Source organism: Somniosus microcephalus, chromosome 4 (assembly GCF_052327205.1).
Source record: "Somniosus microcephalus isolate GS21.2 chromosome 4, FLI_Smic_1.0, whole genome shotgun sequence".
NCBI lineage: Eukaryota > Metazoa > Chordata > Chondrichthyes > Squaliformes > Somniosidae > Somniosus > Somniosus microcephalus.
Genome location: NC_140990.1, coordinates 211,223,251 through 211,247,786, shown reverse-complemented (window position 1 = coordinate 211,247,786; position 24,536 = coordinate 211,223,251). Strand labels below are relative to the sequence as shown.

General features: G+C 48.8%; 1 protein-coding gene across 1 annotated transcript in view; it reads left to right on the top strand.

The window, feature by feature from the left end:
* Nucleotides 1–24,536, top strand: part of LOC147120195 (SPATS2-like protein) — a 390,413-nt gene that overhangs the window by 145,875 nt on the left and 220,002 nt on the right. The window contains exons 2-3 of the mRNA XM_085985783.1: nucleotides 4,130–4,214; nucleotides 22,465–22,573. Coding sequence (XP_085841909.1) covers nucleotides 4,176–4,214; nucleotides 22,465–22,573 — 148 coding nt within the window. The 5' untranslated portion in view covers nucleotides 4,130–4,175. The remainder of the gene's footprint in view (nucleotides 1–4,129; nucleotides 4,215–22,464; nucleotides 22,574–24,536) is intronic.

The following is a 24,536-nucleotide window of genomic DNA, read 5'->3' as shown; positions in this document are numbered from 1 at the left end:
AAGCCGAGTTCGACACCATGGAGCGCCTCGGCATCATCCGCCGGTCGAACAGTCCGTGGGCCTCGCCCCTCCACATTGCTCCGAAACCAGGTGGCGGGTGGCACCCGTGCGGCGATTACCGGCGCCTCAACGACGCTACGACCCCCGACCGCTACCCGCTTCCACACATCCAGGACTTTTACGCCCGCCTGGCCGGGAAAGTGGTATTCTCGAAAGTGGACCTCGTCTGGGGTTACCACCAGGTCCCTGTCCGGCCGCAGGATGTCCCGAAAACCGCGGTGATCACCCCGTTCGGGCTGTTCAAATTCCTCCGCATGCCATTCGGCTTTAAAAACGCCACCCAGGCTTTTCAACGCCTAATGGACACCGTGTTACGGGACCTGACATTCCTGTTCGTATACTTGGACGACATCCTCATCGCCAGCGCCTCCAGGATGGAGCACATGTCGCACCTTCGGACTCTCTTCCAACACCTCAGCCAGCACGGCCTAATCGTCAACCCGGCCAAGTGCCAGTTCGGGCTGTCCTCGATCGACTTTCTCAGGCACCGCATCACGAAGGACGGGGCGGTGCCACTGCCATCGAAAGTGGAGGCCGTGATGGACTTCCCGCGACCCCTCACTGTGAAGGCCCTGCAGGAGTTTTTGGGCATGGTGAACTTTTACCATCGCTTCGTCCCCCGAGCAGCCCACCTTATGCGGTCCCTTTACGAGGCCCTCAAAGGCAAGCCCAACAAGCTCGCCGTCGACTGGTCTGAGGAGATGGCCAATTCTTTCACGGACACGAAAAGGGCCCTAGCTAATGCGACCATGCTGGCGCATCCGTTACCTGATGCGCCGATCGCTCTCACCACTGACGCCCCGGACTATGCGGTCGGCGCCGTCCACGAACAGTGGGTCAACGGCACCTGGCAGCTGCTCGCCTTCTTCAGCCGGCAGCTCCGCCCCAACGAGCGGAAGTACAGCACCTTTGATCGCGAGCTTCTCGGCCTCTACCTCGCCATCCGACACTTCCGTCTCCTACTGGAGGCTCGCCCGTTCACAACGTTTGTGGACCACAAACCATTGACCTTCGCCATGATCAAATCTTCTGAGCCGTGGTCGGCCCGTCAGCAACACCAGCTGGCCTTCATCTCAGAGTTTACAATGGACATCCAGCATGTGGCTGGGAAAGACAACCCCGTCGCCGACTGTCTCTCCCGAGCCATCGCCAGCGCCGTACACCTCAGCATCGACTACACCCGCATGGCGGCCGACCAGGCCTCTGACTCGGACGTCCAGGCCCACAGGACGGCGGTCACGGGCCTTCAACTAGCGGACGTCGCGTTCGACGATGCCGGCACCACACTCCTGCGCGACGTCTCCATTGGGCAGCCACATCCCGTCATGCCCGAAGGGTGGAGACGGCAAGTTTTCGACGCCGTCCATAATCTTTCCCACCCGGGCAGGAAGCCATCACAGAAGCTGGTGGCGGCTAAGTTCGTCTGGCACGGGTTCAGGAAGGACGTTCGCGACTGGGCCAGCACCTGCGTGGTATGCCAACGCTCGAAAGTGCATCGCCATACTAAGGCCCCGTTGGCGCCTTTCACGGTGCCCGAGAGGCGGTTCGACCATGTTAACGTGGACCTGGTGGGGCCCCTGCCGCCCTCCCGCGGGTTCACCCACCTCCTCACAATGGTCGACAGAACCACCCGATGGCCGGAAGCCATCCCGCTGTCTTCAATGACGTCCGCCAATGTGGCTCGGGCGTTCATCAGCACTTGGGTCGCCCGGTTCGGCGCCCCATCTGACACTTCCTCCGACCGGGGGCCTCAGTTCACGTTGGAGCTCTGGAACGCTGTCGCCCGAGGCCTCGGGTTGAGACTCCACCGCACCACCCTCAGGCTAACAGACTGTGCGAACGGTTTCATCGCTCCATGAAGGCCGCGCTCCGGGCCAGCCTCCGGGACGACAGTTGGATCGACAGACTCCCATGGGTTCTGCTGGGACTCAGGACCCCCCCCAAGGAGGACCTCCGGTTCTTGTCCGCCGAGCTCGCCTACAGACAGCCGCTGCGGGTTCCCAGGGGTTTCATCCCTAACGCAACGGAACCTTGGATCCGCAGCCCGTCAATGGTCCGACCTTCTGGACAACGCCAAGGTTTTCGCGCCGGTGCCCACGTCGCAGCACGGCCTCCCGCAGTCCCACGTTCTGCTCGACCTTCGTGCGGCGGAGTACGTTTTCGTCCGCCACGACGTCCACCGGGGACCTCTTCAACCACCCTACGATGGACCATTCCGCATCCTGGAAACCGGGGACAAGACCTTCGTAGTAGATGTTGGCGGTAAGCCGGACTGCATTTCCGTGGACCGTCTTAAGCCGGCCCACCTGGATCTGGACCGACCCGTTGAGTTGCCACAGCCCCCGAGGCGGGGTCGACCTCCGGTTTCTGCACCCGAGGTCCCTCCAACGAACCCCCCGGTCCCCGCCCCGGAATTGAGGAGCCGTTCCAACCGTGTGATCCGGCCCCCCCAACGACTGACATTGCCAGTGCTAGTGAATTCTGGGGGGACGTATGTGGCGGAGACCACATAGGGACAATAACACAATTCACAATGTATAGCCAATGTTGTTATATGTACGTACTTGGTTGGGTTATCGGGGCAGGGTCCCTTTAAGAGCGTCGGTCGCGTGATGACGTCATACGTCGGTAGCGTGATGACGTCATAGCCCTGCAACGAGGCTGAGACCCTCAGTCCTCATGGAGAGTGAATAAAGTAACACGCGTTTTGCCTTTGCTGCAACAAAAGTCTCAGAGCCTGTTGATTTCAAGCGACTCCAACAGAATAATCATAAACAGATTTTCTGTACTGGCATCACTTGGTGGTAGAGTTTAAGAGGATCTGCAGTCCCTCTGCATAAGCAGCCTTGATGGTGAAATGATGAAATCAATATCTAGGATTGCTGATCATTCAAAAAAAATGTGGGAAAACAAACGGTTGCAGAATTTTTATTTAAAAGGTTTGGGCGGAAGTTCCCATTTGAGCCTCTGAAAGGCCGAAAGCCTTTAATGTTCATAGATGTGCAGCTGATAATGCATAATTAAGGGAGACAATATTGAATTTGTATTCTGCAGTTCTTTGTGAAAATGGCAATTCCAGCTGAGTGGCACTGCTCAGCTCTCAATCAAAATGTCTAAGGCTTGACTATGATGTGAATTTCAGATCAAATTCCAAAATATTGAATTAGTTGGTAGATTCTGTTGAAACAGGCATTAAAACAATTGCTTTGTGCCAAAGAAATGAAAGGCTTGAGACCGTGAGATAATTTCAGTCAGGCATAGAGCCAGGTTGTTAGGGAGTGGGTGAGCCTAGAGATGGAGGAAATATTTGGGAGATGAATAATTGCTGATAGAACAGTCTTTGTTACTATAGCCACGTGTATGATTTGCGAGTGGAGATTCAGAGGTCTATTGGTCTCCTAACTATCATTTTCTGTTTTGTACTGTATTACCTTAAAACCCAAAAGGAATGTATGGTTTGATTGTAAAGTCATCTCACGTTGACTGAATGTGACCCAATTTGACGCAGAAACAAAGATTTTGCCAGTAACTACTATTCCATTTTTTGGTTGCCAGTGGAAGATATGAGTGGTGTTGGTGTGTAGTGAAACACTACTAATTGGATCTTGTAGGATATACGTAATGAAGGTAAACAGAGAATGATCATGAAAATGCAGCAGTGTTCTGGATGGCTTTCTGCCTGAAACACTGGGCTGAAAGGGCTTGAAGGATAAAGTCTACAAAACACTATTGATTGAATAGTCAGGAATATACCAGATCATTGATGCTGCTTGTTTCTAAACCATTTGCCTGACGTTCCTTAGTGCATGAAGTATTTGTATTTTGACAGAATGTGAATAATCATTATTGCTGATAAACTGGAGCCCTGCTAACATCAACAATAGATGAATTTATCAGACATTAAGTTAGTAGAGTGAAGTAGCAACTGTACAAATGTTGTCATTTATAATGTTTGGCTCATTCTGTGTTAATCTTAAATTGGCACTAATGATGGTTTTCAATCTTCCAGGATCAGTTAGTTAAGACACAAGCTTAGAGTATTGACCGTTTTGCCCTGTATTTCCTGCAGGTTCGATTGGGATCGTGTTTGATATCAGGCCAGCATCAGAACAGCAATGTCTGAAACCAATATTCAGGAAAAGTTCAAGGAAAAGGTAAGGGCTCAGCACAAATACTCAGCATTATATTTATAGGTTTAAGGGTATAAGAGAAAGGTTTACACTGTATATAACAAGTTGGGAATTCTTTATTTCAAATCCAGCATTTGGAATGTTATACCTATGGTCTACATATATTTTCACAATGATATTGTGACTGAGCCTTTCCTGTTGATAGATTTCTGTCAATAGTTGAGATTTTTGCAGTTTAATTCCAGAAACATAGAAACATAGAAGATAGGAGCAGGAGTAGGCCATTCGGCCCCTCGAGCCTGCTCCGCCATTCAATGTGATCATGGCTGATCATCCAAATTCAGTACCCTGTCCCTGCCTTCTCCCCATATCCCTTGATCCCTTTAGCCTTAAGAAATATATCCAACTCCTTCTTGAATATATTTAATGAATTGGCCTCTACTGCCTTCTGTGGTAGAGAATCCCACAGGTTCAGCACTCTCTGGGTGAAGAAATTCCTCCTCATCTCTGTCCTAAATGGCTTACCCCTTATCCTTAGACTGTGACCCCTGTTTCTAGACTCCCCGACCATCGGGAACATCCTTCCTGCATCTAGTCTGTCTAGTCCTGTTAGAATTTTATAAGTTTCAATGAGATCCCCTCTCATTCTTCTAAACTCCAGCGAGTACAAGCCCAATCGACCCAATCTCTCCTCATACGTCATTCCTGCCATCCCAGGTATCAGCCTGGTGAATCTTTGCTGTACTCCTTCCATGGCAAGAACATCCTTCCTCAGATAAGGCAACCAAAACTGCACACAATACTCAAGATGTGGTCTCACCAAGGCCCTGTACAACTGCAGCAAGACATCCTTGTTCCTGTACTCAAACCCTCTCGCTACGAAGGCCAACATACCATTTGCCTTCTTAACCGCCTGCTGCACCTGCATGCTTACCTTCAGCGACTGGTGCACAAGGACACCCAGGTCTAGTTGCACTCGCCCAGGTCTCGTTGTAGGTTTTGTATTCCAATCTGTGCCTATTTAAAGAAATAGTCCTTGATTTCCTAAGCATCGTTTGCATTAGTACCAAAGCACTGTGTCACAACACTGACTCATTGGTCCTGACGTTAACTCTCAGGACAGTTAAAATGAGGGCAGTGACATACCTCCTCTGATCCCGCTGCCTTCTCGCCCTGCTCCGATGTTAACCTGTTTTTTTTGAGCAGGCGACGGGACACCCGTGGGAAGACAGCGGGATCCTTCTTTATATAAAGGTCCGATGATGTCATCGGGACCCGACTGCAATATTAGTCGGAGGTCTGAGCGGAGAGCAGTGCCGGCTTCTCCGTCAGGCCTGTTAAATCTGTGAGTTGTTCAAGTAATTACTACTCAGACTTAATCAGTAACAATAAAACAGGTCTTTACTGGTTGGAGGTAGGGACTATACGTAGGTCTTTACTTCATGCCCACAGGCGGGAACTGAGGGGAGATCAGTACCCACAGTACTATTTATACCCCTATGGCCAGGAGTGGTACTGCGTATCACTACGCCCAACAAGTAGTGCAGTCCTGTCCATAGGTTCAAAGTAGCACACATATTACATACACAACATTCCTCCCTTCCTAGCTTTACAGTCATCTCCCCATTTAACATAACGTAATAACATATATACATATATAACTTCAGGTTTACATAACAGAATAACATAGATACATAGATAACTTCATGTCAAAACAGATCACAGATTCAGTCTCTGCGGAAAACAGTTCACAGATTCAATCTCTGTGGTGGAGTCGGTTCACGTTGCTGGAGTGACTCATTCAACAGTCCTTCCATGGATTTAACAGTTTGAACTTCCGAACTGAATTGGCTCCGTTCGGAGGGACCACGTGTGTGATCTGGTAGAGGTGATAATGGTTCAGATGGGTCATCTTCTGTTTTTACTTTTCCTTTTCTGCTTCTTGGAGACTCTCTGGGCTCCATTGTCAGCTGCCACAGCTGCCAGCTGCATGCGCAGTTCCTCCTTCTCTTCCTCCTGTTTCCGTCGTAGAGCCAGCTTCTCCCGATGTTCCGTAGACTTTTGGTGCTCCTCCATGATTTCTGTACTTTGGGAGTCGAAGTTACAAGCTGGGCAGGACAGGACATCGTAATATTCGGTGTCGTCCACCAGGTCATAGTAATATTCGGTGTCGTCCTGAGCTAGACCAGTGAGAGGGTCGTCTATTTCCTCCATACCCAGCTGGACGTTAGCCAGCTCTTGTTCCAAATCCAGACATCTTTCCTGAAGAGACTTCTTCATGTGTACCTCTGCATCCAGCTTTTTCTGGGCTTTCAGCAAGTCGTTTACTAGTGACCTCATTTGTGATTTTAATACTTCAACTTCCTTTGGAGATTGATTGATCGGACTATGCAATCCCTCTACCGGAGCAGCTGTTTCAGCGGTCTGTTGTTCTACGTTGACGTGAGTCAGCGTACTTTTGGCATCCAAGGGCTGCTCTGTTGCAGTCATCTCAGTCTGTGTTGCCACCTCAGCTCTTCCAATAACCTTTGAGAGCTCCGAACCCCTTTCGTTTGAATATTGAAGTTCGTGTTCAAGTTTTTCCCATTTCAGAGTCCTGTCCTTCAGCATATGCAGGAGTTGGCTGACCGTTAACTCCTCTGACATCAGACGTTTTGTGTGCTCCTGTTCCATTTTCTCCATCAGCTGCTTCTGTTGTCTTTCCAGATTCTCCAACTCTATATCAAAGAACTCTTTCGTTGCATTCAACTCTTGCTCACAACGGCGAAGCATTTGTTCTAATTGCTGTTGTAGTTTGAAATGGAGTTGAGTTCGAGCCCGGTGTCCCTCAGAAATGGGCACATCAGTAGACTTGCCAGACTCAGAATCCACAGTTAAACTATGTTGTTGTTGCTCAGTGGAATTCTGTGCTGAAACTTTGTCTTTTGCACCTGAGTTGGGCTTACCATCATCCGTTCCAGAGTCTGGGCCGACTATCTTCACCGAGTTCTCACTCGTTATTGTTTGTAGGAAATGCCAGTCCATATTCATTTTCCTAATCCACTCCCGTCCTAGTAGTGGAGGACCTCCTTCAGATATCACATATAAGTCCATTATTTGACTGTCTTCGCCCTTGTGGACCACTGCAACCTCTATTTTCCCGATGGGGTACACTCTTTGCCCCGTGTATGTTTCCAATATAATCCCCGTATCCTGTAGGGGAATATGTTGGAATAACTTTCCGTAATCTTTCTTATTTATGACCGTCAATGCCGATCCAGTGTCCAATTCCAGTTTTACTTGGACTCCTTCTATCTGAAGAGTGACCCAAATTGTCTGGAGGTCTGCACCCTTACCAGCGTTGAGTACTCTTAAGCTAGCCAGTTCATTACTGCTAGCGTCTGAATCGGACTCCTGTTCGGTCACCTTGTGTACCTTTGCGTATTTTCCTTGCGGTGACTTCTTGTTGCTGGTCTTCTTCGCTGACCTGCATACTCTAGCTATATGTCCAAGCCTACCACAAGTTCTACATTCTTGGTTTCTAAACCAACACTGGTTCTGATCATGCGTTGTCTTTCCACAACGATAACATTTGCCAGAACTCACACCCAATTTGTGTGCACTGAGCTCCGGTGACCGTAGCTGCATTACTGCCGTGCCTCTCGCTGCGGCTTCGTGTGCTGCTGCCATAGTGACCGCCTTCTCAAGCGTCAGCTCATTCTCCTCGAGCAGTCGCTTTTGTGTATCCTGTTTAAATAAACCACACACAAATTTGTCTCGAAGTGCCTCTGTCAGTCCCGTTCCAAACTGGCAATATTTCGCTAATTTACGCAATTCCAGCAAATAATCAGCATTGCTTTCATGCTGTAGCTGCCTTCTGTCGTAAAATTTAAATCGTTCCGCTAGCATCAGCGGCGTGGGGTTTAGATGATCTTTCAGGACAGTAACAATCTCATCGAACGTCTTATCCGCCGGTTCATCTGGTGATAACAGGTGTTTCAATTGCCCGTATGTCTTCGCACCCATTAAATTTAATAATGTTAGAGCTTTATCTTGGTCACAAATTTTATTGGCCTTACAATAATTTTTTACTCTTTCAACATATATGGCCCAATCTTCGAGGTCACTATCAAAGGTGCTAATATTCCCGTGTTTAGGCATTGTAGATTTGCAATTTCTCAGATTTTTTTTTTTTTTTTACTGCTATCCAAGATGGCGGCTTCCCGCTCTTGCCGTCGTCCTCCACCCACAAAATGGCGGTTTTCCCGCGCTTGGCGGTCTTCACCCGTCCCCCAACGCCGTCTCCCTTCAGCCCCCGAGTGCGGCCCTTATCTTCGCCGCGATCGCCCGAGTGCGGCCCTTATCAGCGGATGCGATCGCTGGATCGCGAAGCGGCTCTCGGCTCTTATCAGGAGATGCGATCGCTCCGTTGAAATGCCTCCCGCTCGAAGCGGCTCTCGAGCCCTATTCCTCCAGCTCCCCCAGCCCCGTTCGTGCGGCCAACGCGGTCGACTGCCTGTCGCGTCGCTGCCCGGCTCAGACAACGGCTTACCCACCACCAAGCTGGAGAAGAAGCTGACGGTCGCCGATGGAGGCTCCGAGGTCAGGATGTCTTCCAGTGGGGTGGAGAGGGTGGAAACCTCTCTGCAACGTCCTGGCTGTGGACGAAGCTGCCGTGGAGTGACTGCCGCAGGGTCCGAATCAGACTCGTCGCCAGTGTTAAATCTGTGAGTTGTTCAAGTAATTAATACTCAGACTTAATCAGTAACAATAAAACAGGTCTTTACTGGTTGGAGGTAGGGACTATACGTAGGTCTTTACTTCATGCCCACAGGCGGGAACTGAGGGGAGATCAGTACCCACAGTACTATTTATACCCCTATGGCCAGGAGTGGTACTGCGTATCACTACGCCCAACAAGTAGTGCAGTCCTGTCCATAGGTTCAAAGTAGCACACATATTACATACACAACAAGGCCAGACTTGCTGGGAGGTGGATCGTGGTGAGAAGAGGCCCAGGCAGCTAAGTTTTAAAATGTTATTTTAGGTTTCCTTGTGGGCCAGGAGTGCTCACAAGGAAGCCTTGGGCCTCCCTTGCCCCAGGCTCCCCCCTCCCACCAATCGCATCTAGAGGCCCCCTCACCACTGCCGAACTATTGCTATCGGTGCTGTAGGTACAGAGTCAGAGGTTGAACCTCAGACAGAACTATCTCCACAGCTCCTGGTTCTTTAACAGGAGAAGTTTCATATCTATTAAGCACACAGTACTAGGGTTTCACATGCTATATGGATGAATCAAATTGGATAAAAAATTTAAAATTCAGGTTAGTCCAGTGAGTCTTTATACACATCTACACATTACTGGTGCTCCACTTAAATTGAGATTGTTGAGCATGTAAATTGGAGAGGCATATGATTGGGGGGGGGGGGGGTGCAGCAAATGCTGCTGAGTTGCTTACTGTGAGATTACATACACAGGGAGTTTTATAAAATGTCAGTAAACTGCACCACAATACTTGTGCTGATGTAGATTCAAACTGTATGTTAATGGGAAAATCCTACTGCAGCGTGCACTGTTAGCTAGATTTTTTCCTGCACCCTTCAGCCTGAATATAATTTGCGCTGTAACTTGTTGGAAATGCAAGCTGGCGAGGGCAACGGGGCATCTGGGACCTTAGTGAATGGTGGGACCAACAGTCTACTCCTTAACCCTTAACAAATGAGATTTAAGGATTGAGAAAAAAACAGAGAAACGTTGGAGAAGGAGGGTGAATTAGAGACAAATCAGGAACAGAAAGAGAAATAAAGAGAGGGAAAGAAAGATCAGATTAATAGAGAGAGAGAGAAAAACAGATACAGAAATGTAAAGCAAGAAAAAAATGTAAAAATTTAAAATTTGACATTTTTAAAATTTCAAAGAAAAATTTACTACATGCAGGAATGAGACTCAGCGGTTTAAATTGTTCCATTTCTGGGCTGAAGGGGTTGGTTGGCATTGTATTAACAATTATCATGTTGTTAAAGGGTACTTACTGTTAATTATGTGCCTTAACATTCTGTGGTTTAATGGTCAATTAATGTGCAAATCCAGCAAGTTCTCAAAAATTACGGGGAGGCTAAGGATGAGATGCCATTTGTGTGAAGCAAATGGTGAAGCAATGTAAATCGACCAGCAAGTTCTGGAGATTCACAACTCATGGCGTATCTCTGAATCTCCTGAACTTGCTGGCCAATTTGCGCATTAATAGCGGCGTGTGTATGTGAATTTGCCGTTATTTTTCCAAGAAGATTTGCACATCATATCTTCCAATGTAAAGAGGTGTTAGCAGTGATGCGGGCTAGGGATCATTTGCAGTCCACTTCACCCCACCTGTGGCCCTCAGTAGGCTTCCTCTTCCGTGTGCCTTTGGCCTTTCATTCACAGGTTGTGGGATCTTGACTAAATTGAGCTTCAATGCTGTTCCAGTTCCTTTATTTGCTCTCGAACAAAAGAAAGCCAGCAAATGCTCATTGGAGACAGGGCTATTGCAGCTTCCACACAGGTATTGAAAGGATTCTATTAAAATAGAGCTTTTTAATGTAACTATTTGTCCTACAGTTTGTTTTACTTCCTTTTCCTGTGGGACGTGTCTGGCCTCCATTTGGCAATGGCCCATGATAACATGATTGAAATGAAGAGTTCAGGGCCAGCAGTACCCTTCACAGCCTCGCCAATCAAAAAGGGCTGGACTTTGACGTTACTGGTGAGGAGGTCTTGGCTCTGTTGGAGCCAGAATTATATACAGGGGGCATCACGATAACCTGCACTCAGAGGATTCCTCAGTGACTGCTGCAAGGGCACATCACATCACTAAAGTCTTCTCTTCTGTGTAACACAGTCTACCTTTGACATCACCACCTTACCTCCTTCTTCCTCACTTTCAAATAAAGGGACATTCCCTCAATCCACGACATATCCTACATCATGACTACACAGCAGCCCTCTTTGTTCCTATGTGACCATGCCAGTAATCATTACTCAACTGAACATGGCTGCATCAAATAAATGCGCCATTTCCTGTATGACTCTAACCTACATGAATAACAAAGCACTGCATCTATAGTGAGCCCAGGCCAACCTCATCTTTCCTAACACCATGCTTCCTCTGGGTGGTTACATGCGCCTTTCTTTCACTTATTCAAATGTTTCCCCTAGGTGCAACCTAAGGGTCAGTATCACCACAGGCGGTTGGATGCTCATGCTCTACAAAAGCATCATGTGACTGAGGTGGCCCTCCTCTCATGGCATCTGGCTACTGGCAGGGGGCCATCGCTGGTTGTATCTCTGGAGCTTGTTCCTGGGCAGCTTGGTGTCACCTCCTACATTCCACTAGTAGGGTGCTCCGAGAAGGAAGCCTGCAGGCTTGGCACATGCTGCTGCTCTGACAGATGGCAGTATCAGGCAGGTGGACTCCAGCCGTTGCCATCCGACAGGGCTCTGGATCTGTATTCCCACTGATCACCTGGATGGCTGGTCTAATGACAGCTTTCAGATCCTGAAAGCCTTGAGAGGCAGCAATGTGCAACGCTGCCATCCTGGTCTGGGAGCCAGTATGCAGGGTGCTATCTATGCTCTACCTTATTGCAACAGAGCTGGAGTTTGTGTCTCGCTGGAGGTGGAGGCACAGACTGGTCACTGGCTGTTTCTAAGGTAGGGGTCTGCTGCACGTTCCAGTGAAGGTGTCACATGCCCCACTGGTGTCTGCAATGAATAAAAAGCTTCCCTAATGTTGTTGCAATTGAGAGTTGTAGACTCGAGAGTCACATCTGTCAGTTCCTGTACATCCTTGGCGATTGACCTCTGTTATGTATTGTGTGTTCTATTGTGTGTTCTCCCCCCACCTGTGGTGGCGCTGTCACAGGAGATAAATGGTTGGGTATTCTCTCGGTTAAGTTTAGCTCTCTTTGTTTGGAACTTGCCAGAACTTTCTTTCCTTCCAATAAAGCACTTCATGTTTGAATCTCTGAGTTCTGAGTCCTAAATTGTGTCTAGGTAGAAAGGTACCGACACAACAAGTGGCAACGAGGAGCGGATGAATCTGCGTACGTTACGGGTGCAGTGAGTAAACAGAAAATTTAATTTGAAACGTGAGATGGCTACTATATTAGGAAACATCGGTGATTTTGATGAAAATGTGGAGCAATGGAGCGCATATACGGAACGTTTTGACTATTTTGTATTGGCGAATGCGGTGGCAAATGAAAAGGTCGTGCCTACCTTTTTGAGTGTAATCGGGCCGAAGACTTTCAATTTACTTCGCAGCCTCGTGCAGCCAGATAAGCCAGGAACTAAAACATATAAGCAACTAGTGGAAATTCTTGGAGCACATTTTTCACCAAAACCTCTGGTTATGGCTGAGAGATTTAGATTTCACAAACGGAATCAAGAGGAGGGGGAATCAATGACGATGTTTATTGCTGCTTTAAAAAGGTTGTCGGAACACTGCCAGTTCAAGGAGGTGCTGAATGACACCATTAGAGACAGACTTGTGTGTGGTCTGCAAAATGCAGCCACACTGAAGCGCCTTCTTACTGAGGACAACCTTACTCTTGAAAAGGCCATTGAAGTTAGTGTCTCCATGGAGATGGCGGAAAAGGAGGCTCACCAGTTGAGTTCAACAGGGAGAGTTCACAAGGTGTCGTCTGAGCCTAAAGGTGCGCGGAACGGCACATGTTACCGTTGTGGGAAAACGGGCCATCACGCTAATGACTGCTGGTGTACGGAGCTGGAATGCCGAAATTGTGGCAAAAAGGGTCACATTGAACGCGCCTGTAGAGGTAAAAAAAGAACAGACAGAGCTGGGAAGCATGCAAGCAAAATGTCTGTATTTGGACAAGAGAGGAAAAAGAGTGTTCATTCAGTGCAGTATGATGGAACAAGCAAAACAGAGGGGAGCGACACCTCTGAGGAGGAAGAGGTGCATATACTGACGGTTGCAGGTGGTTCAAACGGCTACTGGGTGTCACCACTGGTGGAGGGACAATCAGTGCGGATGGAGGTGGACACAGGCGCGGCTGTGTCCCTTGTTTCAGACACTGTCTACAACAAAATGCTAAAGCATCTTACCCTTCAGCCAACAAACATTGTGCTAAAGACATATACCAGCGAACCTGTGGCCATGAGAGGCGCCATTGAGGTGACAGTTAAATTGAACGGACAGACTGCAAAACTGCCACTATATGTGGTAAAGGGAAATTACCCATCACTACTGGGACGCGCGTGGCTAGAGAAAATCACGCTGGACTGGCCTGCAGTCCGCATGATGTCAAAAGGGGAGTCAGGTCTGACTGCAGTGTTAAACAAACATGCAGAACTCTTCAATGGGGAACTTGGGAGCATGAAAAAGATCAGCGTGAGACTGGACATTAAACCTGACAGCAAGCCGAAGTTTCACAAAGCCCGACCTGTACCCTATGCAATTAGGCCAAAAGTTGAGGCTAACTTGGAGGCCTTCGTCGAGAATGGAGTCCTGGAGCCTGTGAGCGTGAGCAAATGGGCCACACCCATTGTTCCTGCCCTGAAAAAGGATGGATCTGTTCAAATCTGCGGGGATTTTAAAGTGACTATTAACCCGGTGCTGTCTGTGGAACAGTACCCTTTTCCCCTCATTGATGATCTTTTTACGGGCCTGGCCGGAGGGCAAAAGTTCAGCAAAATAGACTTATGCCAGGCTTATCTACAAATGCATGTCGATGACAAATCAAAGGAGCTGCTGACAATTGTGACACACAAGGGGCTATACAGGTACTGCCGCCTTCCGTTTGGAATTACGTCGGCCCCTGCTCTATTCCAAAGGGCAATGGATCAGATTTTGAGTGGACTGCCAGGAGTCCAATGCTACCTGGACGACATCCTTGTCACTGGGACAAATGAGGAGGATCATCTTCTGAACTTGGATGCGACACTACAACGACTGAAAGAGTACGGACTCAGAGTTCGTAAAGACAAATGTGAATTCTTTCAGTCTTCAGTTGAGTACCTGGGGCATGTGATTGACGCTACTGGCCTGCATAAGGCGCCGCCAAAGGTCAAGGCGATCGTGGAGGCCCCAGCACCCCAGAATGTGAGCCAGTTACGTTCATTTCTGGGGCTACTTAACTACTATGGGAAGTTTATTCCAGACTTAGCAACATTGCTGAAGCCATTACATCAGTTGCTATGTCAAGGCAAAACATGGAAATGGACTGAACTGTGCAATGAAGCTTTCGCCCAAGCAAAGAAAGCATTGCTGAATTCGGAGGTCCTGACACACTTTGACCCAAAGCTACCCGTGCAGCTAGCATGTGATGCATCACCATATGGTGTGGGAGCAGTCATATCCCACATCATGCCTTCGGGTGAAGAGAAACCTATCGCCTTCGCATCACGCACCTTGAACAAGGCCGAGAGTAACTATGCGCAGATCGAGCGCGAGGCCTTGGGAATCGTTTTTGGAATTCGAAAATTTCATCAGTACCTGTTTGGGAGAAGGTTCACACTCCTGACAGACCACCGTCCATTGGCTTCAATCTTCGGGCCCCACACCGGAATTCCGTCTCTCGCTGCAAGCAGGATGCAAAGGTGGGCTTCACTGTTGTCAGGACACACATACGACATCAAATATCGCAAATCAGACTTGCACGGCAACGCAGACGGTCTCTCGAGGCTACCCTTGCCTGTTACTCCCCCAGAGCCTCGTCAGATTGACATCTTCTACTTTAGACAAGTGGAGGGAGCACCTGTCACTGCAGTTCAGGTGCGAAGGTACACCCGCAACGATCCAGTCCTGTCTGAGGTAATGGACGATGTCATTCGAGGGAGAGCAATAGGAGATTCTCCTAGTTTGAAACCTTACGTTTCAAAAAGAAATGAGCTCTCCGTCCAGGCAGGTTGTCTTCTTTGGGGACGCCGTGTCATCATTCCGCCACCTCTGAGGGAACCTATACTGCAACAACTTCATACAGGCCACAGTGGAATGGTTCGGATGAAGGAAATGGCAAGAAGCTACTTCTGGTGGCCAGGTCTCGATGGGAATATTGAGGAGAAAGCTAAAACATGTTCCCCATGTCAAAGGGTCCGGAATGTTCCACAGCTGGCAACCCTACACCCCTGGGATTGGCCTGCAGAAGTGTGGCAGCGAGTACATGTGGACTTCGCCGGTCCTTTCGAAGGGAAGATGTTTATGGTGGTTGTGGACGCTCGTAGCAAGTGGCCGGAGGTCGCTGTGATGAGGTCTACCATGGCAGAGAAAACAATTGAGAAACTTGGTGAGATGTTCAGCCGTTATGGCTCACCGGAACAACTCGTAAGTGACAATGGTCCACAATTTGTATCACAGGAGTTTGCAACCTTCCTGCATGTGAATGGTGTCCAACACATCAGGTCTGCGCCCTATCATCCCTCTACTAACGGCCAGGCAGAAAGGTTCGTGCAAACTTTGAAGCATGCCTCGAAGGCATCGCAAGGTCAGGGCTCAATCCACCAACGTCTGAACAGCTTCCTGTTGTCCTACAGGAACGAGCCGCATGCCACAACCAAAACTTCCCCCGCTTCGCTCATGATGAAGAGGCAGTTGCGGACAAGTTTTGACTTACTCAAACCTCCAAGGGCAGAGCAGGTTGTCCATCGTCAACAACAAGCTCAAGTTGAAAAGAGAGAGAAAAGAGCCAAGGAGAGACGGTTTCATCCGGGAGAGCATGTCCTAGCTCGAAACTACAACACTGGACCGAAATGGGTTCCTGCTATGGTGATCGTGCAGACGGGCCCTGTGTCTTACACGGTTGAGACTGCTGAGGACGTCGTCTGGAGAAGACACACAGATCAACTGTTGCTAGGAGCAGAGACAGCCACAGAGGCTCCAACGGCTGGTTGGCCTGAACTGTTTCCGAATGATACCGCAAACCAGCATCCTTTGCCACAGTGCTCTTCTCCAACACAGGAAGTCAAAGAGACTGTTCCACCTGTGCAAACTCCTGACTTTCAACTGACACAGGCACCTTCTCCATCCAGGCCTGTGTCAATGCCTACTGCTGTGGAAGCCAGCGATGACCGCCGGTATCCTGTCAGAGAGCGGCGGCCTCCAAGATGCTTGGATCTGTAGGCTTAGTGACTTACCCACAAGACTGGGGCAGAATAAACCCCAGGGTAAAGTCAGGGTTTGAGGCAGTCTACCTCTACCCTAGGTTAGTTGAGTGTATTGAAAGTAACTTACCTATTGAGGAATAATGTGGACCTTCCATTTAAGAGGGGAGGAAATGTTATGTATTGTGTGTTCTCATAGAGTCATAGAGTCATAGAGTTATACAGCATGGATAGAGGCCCTTCGGCCCATCGTGTCCGCGCCGGCCATCAAGCCCTGTCTGATCTAATCCCATATTCCAGCATTTGGTCCGTAGCCTTGTATGCTATGGCATTTCAAGTGCTCATCCAAATGCTTCTTAAATGTTGTGAGGGTTCCTGCCTCCACAACCCTTTCAGGCAGTGAGTTCCAGACTCCAACCACCCTCTGGGTGAAAAAGTTCTTCCTCAAATCCCCTCTAAACCTCCTGCCCTTTACCTTGAATCTATGCCCCCTAGTTATTGACCCCTCTACTAAGGGAAAAAGCTCCTCAGCATCCATCCTATCTATGCCCCTCATAATTTTGTACACCTCAATCATGTCCCCCCTAAGCCTCCTCTGCTCCAAGGAAAACAAACCCAATCTGCCCAGTCTCTCTTCATAGCTGAAGCGCTCCAGCCCCGGTAACATCCTGGTGAACCTCCTCTGCACCCTCTCCAACGCGATCACATCCTTCCTGTAGTGTGGCGACCAGAACTGCACACAGTATTCCAGCTGTGGCCTAACCAGTGTTTTATACAGTTCCATCATAACCTCCTTGCTCTTATATTCAATGCCACGGCTAATGAAGGCAAGTATCCCATATGCCTTTTTTACCACCTTATCCACCTGTTCCGCCGCCTTCAGGGATCTGTGTACTTGCACACCCAGATCCTTCTGACCCTCCGTCTTGCCTAGGGTCTTACCATTCATTGTGTATTCCCTTGCCTTGTTAGTCCCCCCAAAGTGCATCACCTCGCACTTTTCCGGGTTAAATTCCATTTGCCACTGTTCCGCCCATCTGACCAACCCATCTATATCGTCCTGCAGACTGAGGCTACCCTCCTCGCTATTTACCACCCTACCAATTTTTGTATCCTCCGCGAACTTACTGATCATACCTTTTACATTCATATCCAAGTCATTAATGTAGACCACAAACAGCAAGGGACCCAGCACCGATCCCTGTGGCACCCCACTGGCCACAGGCTTCCAGTCACAAAAACAACGTTCGACCATCACCCTCTGCCTTCTGTCACTAAGCCAGTTTTGTATCCAATGTGCCAAGGCACCCTGGATTCCATGGGCTCTTACCTTCTTGACCAGTCTCCTGTGCGGGACTTTATCGAAGGCCTTACTGAAATCCATATATACCACATCTACTGCGTTACCCTCATCCACACACCTAGTCACCCCCTCAAAAAATTCAATCAAATTAGTCAGACATGATCTTCCCTTGACAAAGCCATGTTGACTATCCCTGATTAATCCTTGCCTCTCCAAGTGGAGACAAATTTTGTCCCTCAGAATTTTTTCCAATAATTTTCCTACCACTGATGTTAGGCTCACTGGCCTGTAGTTCCCCGGTTTTCCCTACTTCCCTTCTTGAATAATGGTACTACATTAGCGGTTCTCCAGTCCTCTGGCACATCCCCTGTGGCCAGAGAGGTCCTGAATATATGTGTTAGAGCCCCCGCAATCTCTTCCTTTGCCTCACACAGCAGCCTGGGATACATTTCATCCGGGCCTGGGGATTTATCCATTTTTAGGCCAGCTAAAACCGCCAATACCTCCTCCCTCTCGATGTGAATATGTTCGAGCATATCACAGACCCCCCGCCCTATTTCTATGTCTACATCGTCCTTCTCCATAGTGAAAACAGATGCAAAAAATTCATTTAGAACCCCTCCTACATCTTCCGGCTCCACACACAGATTGCCACTTTTGTCCCTAATGGGCCCTATTTTTTCCCTAGTTATCCTCTTACCCTTAATATACTTATAAAACATTTTAAGATTTTCCTTTATTTTGCTCGCCAGTGTTATTTCATGGCCCCTCCTTGATCTCCTAATTTCTTTTTTAAGTATCCCCCTGCACTTTTTGTACTCCTCTAGGGCTTCCTCCGTCTTTAGCCTTTTGTATCTGCCAAAAGCCCTCCTTTTTTTCCTAATCCATTCTCGTATATCCCCTGACATCCAAGGTTCCCTGTGGTTTTTGGAACCACCCTTGACCTTTACGGGAACATGTTGCCATTGTATGATCCCAATCTCCCTTCTGAAAGCCTCCCATTGCTCTGATGCGGATTTTCCTACAAGTAGCTGATCCCAGTCCATTTTGGCCAGATCCTGCCTTATCCTATTAAAATCGGCCTTCCCCCAATTTAGAACCTTTATTTCCGGCCCATCCCTGTCCTTTTCCATGACCACCTTAAATCTTACCATATTATGGTCACTGTCACCAAAGTGCTCGCCTACTAGCACTTTTTCCACTTGGCCGGCCACATTCCCTAGAATTAGGTCCAGTACCGCCCCCTCTCTTGTAGGACTTTCTACATGCTGGCTCAAAAAGCTCTCCTGGATGCACTTTAAGAATTCTACACCCTCTGAGCCTTTCACACTCTGACTATCCCAGTTAATATTGGGGAAGTTGAAATCCCCCATTATTATTACCCTATTATTTGCACATTCCTCTGAGATTTGCCTACATATCTGTTCCTCTATCTCCCCCTGACTGTTTGGAGGCCGATAGTACACTCCCAGCAAAGTGCTTGCCCCCTTTTTGTTTTTAAGCTCCACCCATATGGCCTCATTAGAGGAACCTGCTAATATATCATCCCTCCTTACTGCAGTAATTGACTCCTTAATTAATATTGCGACACCCCCTCCTCTTATACCTCCCCCTCTGTCTCGCCTGAAGATTCTGTACCCCGGAATATTGAGCTGCCAGTCTTGCCCCTCCCTCAACCATGTCTCCGTGATAGCAGCAATATCATACTCCCATGTGTTTATCAACACCTTCAGTTAGTCCACCTTACTTGCAAGACTCCTTGCATTAAAATAGATGCCATCCAGCCTTGCCCTTATATATTTGCCCTGTCTACCAAGCTGACTTGTTTTTTTCTCTATAATTGGCAGCACATCACCCCCTATTTCAGCTCCCCTCTGTATCCCATCCCCCTGCCAAGTTAGTTTAAACCCCCCCCAACAGTGCTAGCAAACCTCCCCGCAAGGATATTTGTCCCGCTCTGGTTCAGGTGCAACCCGTCCGACTTGTACAAGTCCCACCTTTCCCAGAAGCAGGCCCAGTGATCCAGGAAAGTAAAACCCTCCCCCCTACACCAACTCTTTAGCCACGCATTCATCTGCTCTATCCTCCCATTCCTATACTCACTAGCACGTGGCACTGGGAGTAATCCAGAGATTACAACCTTTGAGGTCCTGCTCTTTAATCTGTTACCTAGCTCCCTAAATTCTTGATGCAGGACCTCATCCCCCTTCCTACCTATGTCGTTGGTCCCAATGTGGACCACGACCTCTGCCTGCTCACCCTCCCCCTTAAGAATGCCCTGTAGCCACTCAGTGACATCCCTGACCCTGGCCCCAGGGAGGCAACAAACCATCCTGGAGTCACGTTTGCGGCCACAGAAACGCCTATCTGTTCCCCTTACGATAGAATCCCCTACCACTATTGCTCTCCCACTCTTTTTCCTCCCTTCCTGAGCAGCAGAAGCGTCCCTGGTGCCAGGAAGCTGGCTGCTGCTGCCTTCCCCTGGTGAGTCATCCCCCTCAACAGTATCCAACTTGGTATACCTGTTTGAAAGGGGGATGTTCGCAGGGGTTCCCTGCACTACCTGCCTTCCTTTGTTGCTCCACCTGATGGTCACCCCCCTGTGCTGCCCTACCCTGAGGCGTGAACAACTCGCTAAACGTGCTGTCCACGACCCTCTCAGCATCGCGCATGCTCCAAAATTCATCCACCCGCAGCTCGAGCGCCGCAATGCGGTCTACAAGTAGCTGCAGCTGGATGCATTTCCCGCACACATGGTCGTCACGGACACTGGTAGCGTCCCTGACTTCCCACATGGAGCAAGAGGAGCAGAACACGGGTCTGAACTCTCCTGCCATGACTTACTCCTTTAATTAATTAAAAAATTTATTCAATACCCCAGTTACAGGTATACTCTAGGGCGCTTTATTTACCAACTATCCCCACTACACCACAGAAATTTAACACCACAGAATTCAAGCTTGTATTGAAAAGAGAGAAATACTCACCAACCAATCACTTACCTGCTCCCTGGTGACGTCACACTTGGATTACTTTTTACCTCTCTCCTGGAACCTGGATTGGTATGCCTCTGACTGCTCCCTTTTAAGCCTTCAAGCTCTCCCGCCTCGGGCTGCTCCCGCGCAGGTCCGCTGCTTCTCCGGTCTCGGGGCTGTGGGCCTCGGTGCCTCTGACTGCTCCCTTTTAAGCCTTCAAGCTCTCCCGCCTCGGGCTGCTCCCGCGCAGGTCCGCTGCTTCTCCGGTCTCGGGGCTGTGGGCCTCGGTGCCTCTGACTGCTCCCTTTTAAGCCTTCAAGCTCTCCCGCCTCGGGCTGCTCCCGCGCAGGTCCGCTGCTTCTCCGGTCTCGGGGCTGTGGGCCTCAGTGCCTCTGACTGCTCCCTTTTAAGCCTTCAAGCCCTCCCGCCTCGGGCTGCTCTATTGTGTGTTCTCCTCCCACCTGTGGTGGCGCTGTCACAGGAGATAAATGGTTGGGTATTCTCTCGGTTAAGTTTAGCTCTCTTTGTTCGGAACTTGCCAGAACTTCCTTTCCTTCCAATAAAGCACTTCAGGTTTGAATCTCTGAGTTCTGAGTCCTAAATTGTGTCTAGGTAGAAAGGTACCGACACAACAACCTCAGAGCCTGTATGTAGGTGCAATATTGCTTGAATATCCTTCTTTTCAGACAAGTACTTATGAATTCTGGGTTCCACAACTCCATGAGGGCTAGAAATTCGGCTCCTTCGCGCCTGCCATTAGCGCCTGGGGGTGCGGAAAAAGCACCTCCCGAGAAATTCGGCAGGGTGTTGCTGAGGTGCTACCCGATAGCACTGTGCCCCTGCCAGTAGCGCCTGGGCCACTGCGCCAGCGGCGATGACGTCATCGCCGTGCGCCGCAACCCCTTAGTACCCCTTATCGCCCTGCAGCAGAAATTCGGCTGCGCCCCCGAGGCTGCCGCGGGCGGTGTCAGTGCCAGCCTCGCGAGTCACGAACCAGGCCGACTTCCGCTTGCAGGGCAGTATTTAAAGGGGAGGTGTGGCCACGACCCGTGCCGCCATTTTCTTTTTTTGGCTGTGGCGTGGTGCTGGCCACAATCGCGCAGCCCGGCACCGCGTCCCAGTGCCGGGCTGTGGCTGCGGCACCACGCCGCCCTGGTGGCCTATTTGGGGCCATCGGAGGCCCTGCAGAGTGCACAATAGCCCTCCCTTTTAACTGAAGGGGCAGGGGCATTGAAACAATTGCGCCCCGACATCGCCTCGGTTACCGCCCCTCCAGGAAGTGGACGTCTGAGATTGCACTCCACTTCCTGTGTGGGGCGATAAGCCGAATTTAGCGGCTGGGGTGTTAGAAACGGGGCGTAACTGAATTTTGCGCCCAGACTATCTATTCCATGTGTCGGGCTTTTAAGTGATTATTAATCAAGTGGCAAAATGATGCTGTTCTTTGGAGCACTGTTGTAATGGGGAACACAGAATGAACCTCCCAGTCAGGGGCACAGAATGTTACTAAGCAGGGAACAGGCATAGAATCGTAGAAACCTTTTATAGAAATTTCAACACAGAAGGAAGTTACTTGATCCATCATGCCTGTTCTGGTGCTAGTTCTTCAACTGGAGCGATCTAAACTAATCCCATTTACCTTCCCTTTTCCTTTTATATTCTTTATTTTTATTGATGCTACAGTCTCTGCTTTATGATTCTCATACAGAGAAGGGAAACTAGATGGGGAGCTACCAGTGGGCTACTCTCATGTACTTTTAATGGTCAGAGACCAGGCCAGCCATACCTGCCTCTCAGGTGCATGAGGCCTAGGAGACAAAAGTAAGGGGTAAAAAAAAGGGCATGTGTAACCATGTAAAGCTTCATCAAAAAAGAGGAGTGTTACTTATTTATTAATGAACCTGTTCCCTATTCCAGATCACTGCTGTTCGAACTGTGGTTCCAAACAGAAGCAACAATGAAATTGTCCTGGTGCTACAACACTTCGATAACAATGTGAACAAGGCAGTGCAGGCCTTCATGGATGGTAAAAAAAATTGCTTCTGCCCTTGCTGCCATTGTAAATAGGTTTGACAACACCCTCAAACATTCAGCTCTGTGGTTCACCATAAACTCTTCCTAAGATGTACTGCACGCTGATCCCATCCACTGCTTCATTCATGGGACTGTTTCAGAATATAAAGCTGAACCATGTTAGTCTGGTAACAAGATGTTACAGATGGTTTCTTTGATGCCTGATGCCAAAGGGGGTGAAATTCCCCTTTTAATGGAAAAAGCGGGAACAGCTCATTTCTTCTGAGATTAATGACCCACTAAGGAAATGTTTTTTTCAAACATCAGCAGTTTTCACAATTTTGTTAACAGATCATCAATTATGGAGTAAAAGCAGTCACTTTTTTTTTAAAGTGGATTTTCAGGACCACATAGGCCCCATTATCACTGAGTAATGGACATTAAAAGGGGAAAGAGTTTATGTCATAGAATTAGTGACAGCAAGGTCCCAACATTCCATAAGCATGGGGTTGCTTTTCATCTTACACCAATGAAACCCGACTTTAATTCTCCACTACCACCCTTGATTTCCTAACATTCACCCTGATGCCAGGATGCCTGTCCAACAGTCCAGTGTGAATGAGTCAGGAATTATTTGCAGCTCACCGTTGGCAAGCTTGAAGTCATCCCGTTGGCCCTCGCCAGAAACTCTGTGCTTTACCCCAACCCCCTTCCCGATGTCCACTCAAGTTCAACCAGACAGTATGCAACCTTGGTGTCCCGCTTGACCCTGAGCTTAGCTTCAAACCCAAAGTAAACTATGACCATCTGCACCAAAACTGCTTACTTCTACCTCAAACATAACTTAGTCCATCCCTACCTCATGCCACTGAAATGCTTTTCCATGCCTTTGCTACTTCTGGATTCTACTTTCCTCATGCCCTCTTTGCTGGCATCCCAAGCTCCACCTTCCATAAAGTCCAACTCTTCCAGAACGCTGGTGCCTGCATCCTATGCCACACAAAATGCCACTCCACACCTCACCAATCTCCATGAACTCTCCACCCCTCTACACATCGATTTTAAGATTCTCATCCTTGTCCTCAAATCCCTCCATGGTCTCGCACCTCTGTATGTCTGTAACCTTATCCAACCCTACGTCCCTGCCAGCACCCTCTGCACATGCTTCCCAACCCCGCCCCCACTCTACTATCAGTGGCAGGGCTCTCTGCCATCTTTCCCCCACGCTCAGGTACTCCCTAAACCTCTTTATTTCGCCAAATCTCTTTGCACTTTCAAAAGCCTTTTTAAAACCTAGCTCTGACCTCACTTTTGGTCACCTCCGCCAAACCTCCCCCTCCTGCTCCTGCTAGGCTCTGACACTGAACTGTGAAGTGCCTGAGGACCTTTCACTATGTTAAAGGCACTGTATCAATGCAAGTTGTTCTGTTAATATGGTTATACAGTCATTTTTAAATCACACGGGCATTTTGCAGAGAATTATTCTAAGAGAATCCTGCTATATCCTGCACAAGCTCATTATTATGTTTTACACTCAGGAGAGTGGAGGTACGCTTTTTGACATTGGGTGTGAAACAAATGAGTATTAGACTCAAAGTAATTTGTACAAGCTCATTTAATGGTGAGAACTCTCAAAGGTCTAATTATGTAATGTAGGACTATGTTAACAGACATATGCATCATGTAGAGGGAGCCGAGTCTGGGAGGTAATGCTGTAATTCACATGCTAAGCACCTCGTTGAGAGGTACAAAATGAATGGCTCGGAATTTCCTCAGAGCTGCTCCCATTCCACCGCCGTAACTTTGCCGGAAATGCGGTAGAAACGCCATTGAGACGTGTAAACGGGATTTCCACTGCACTTCCGGCAAAGTTACAGCGGCAGAGCAGGAGCAGCTCTGAGGAAATTCCCGACCAATGAGTTGGAACGAATACTGCTGAATAAACAAAGGGATAGGGATTCTGTAATGAGAATGCT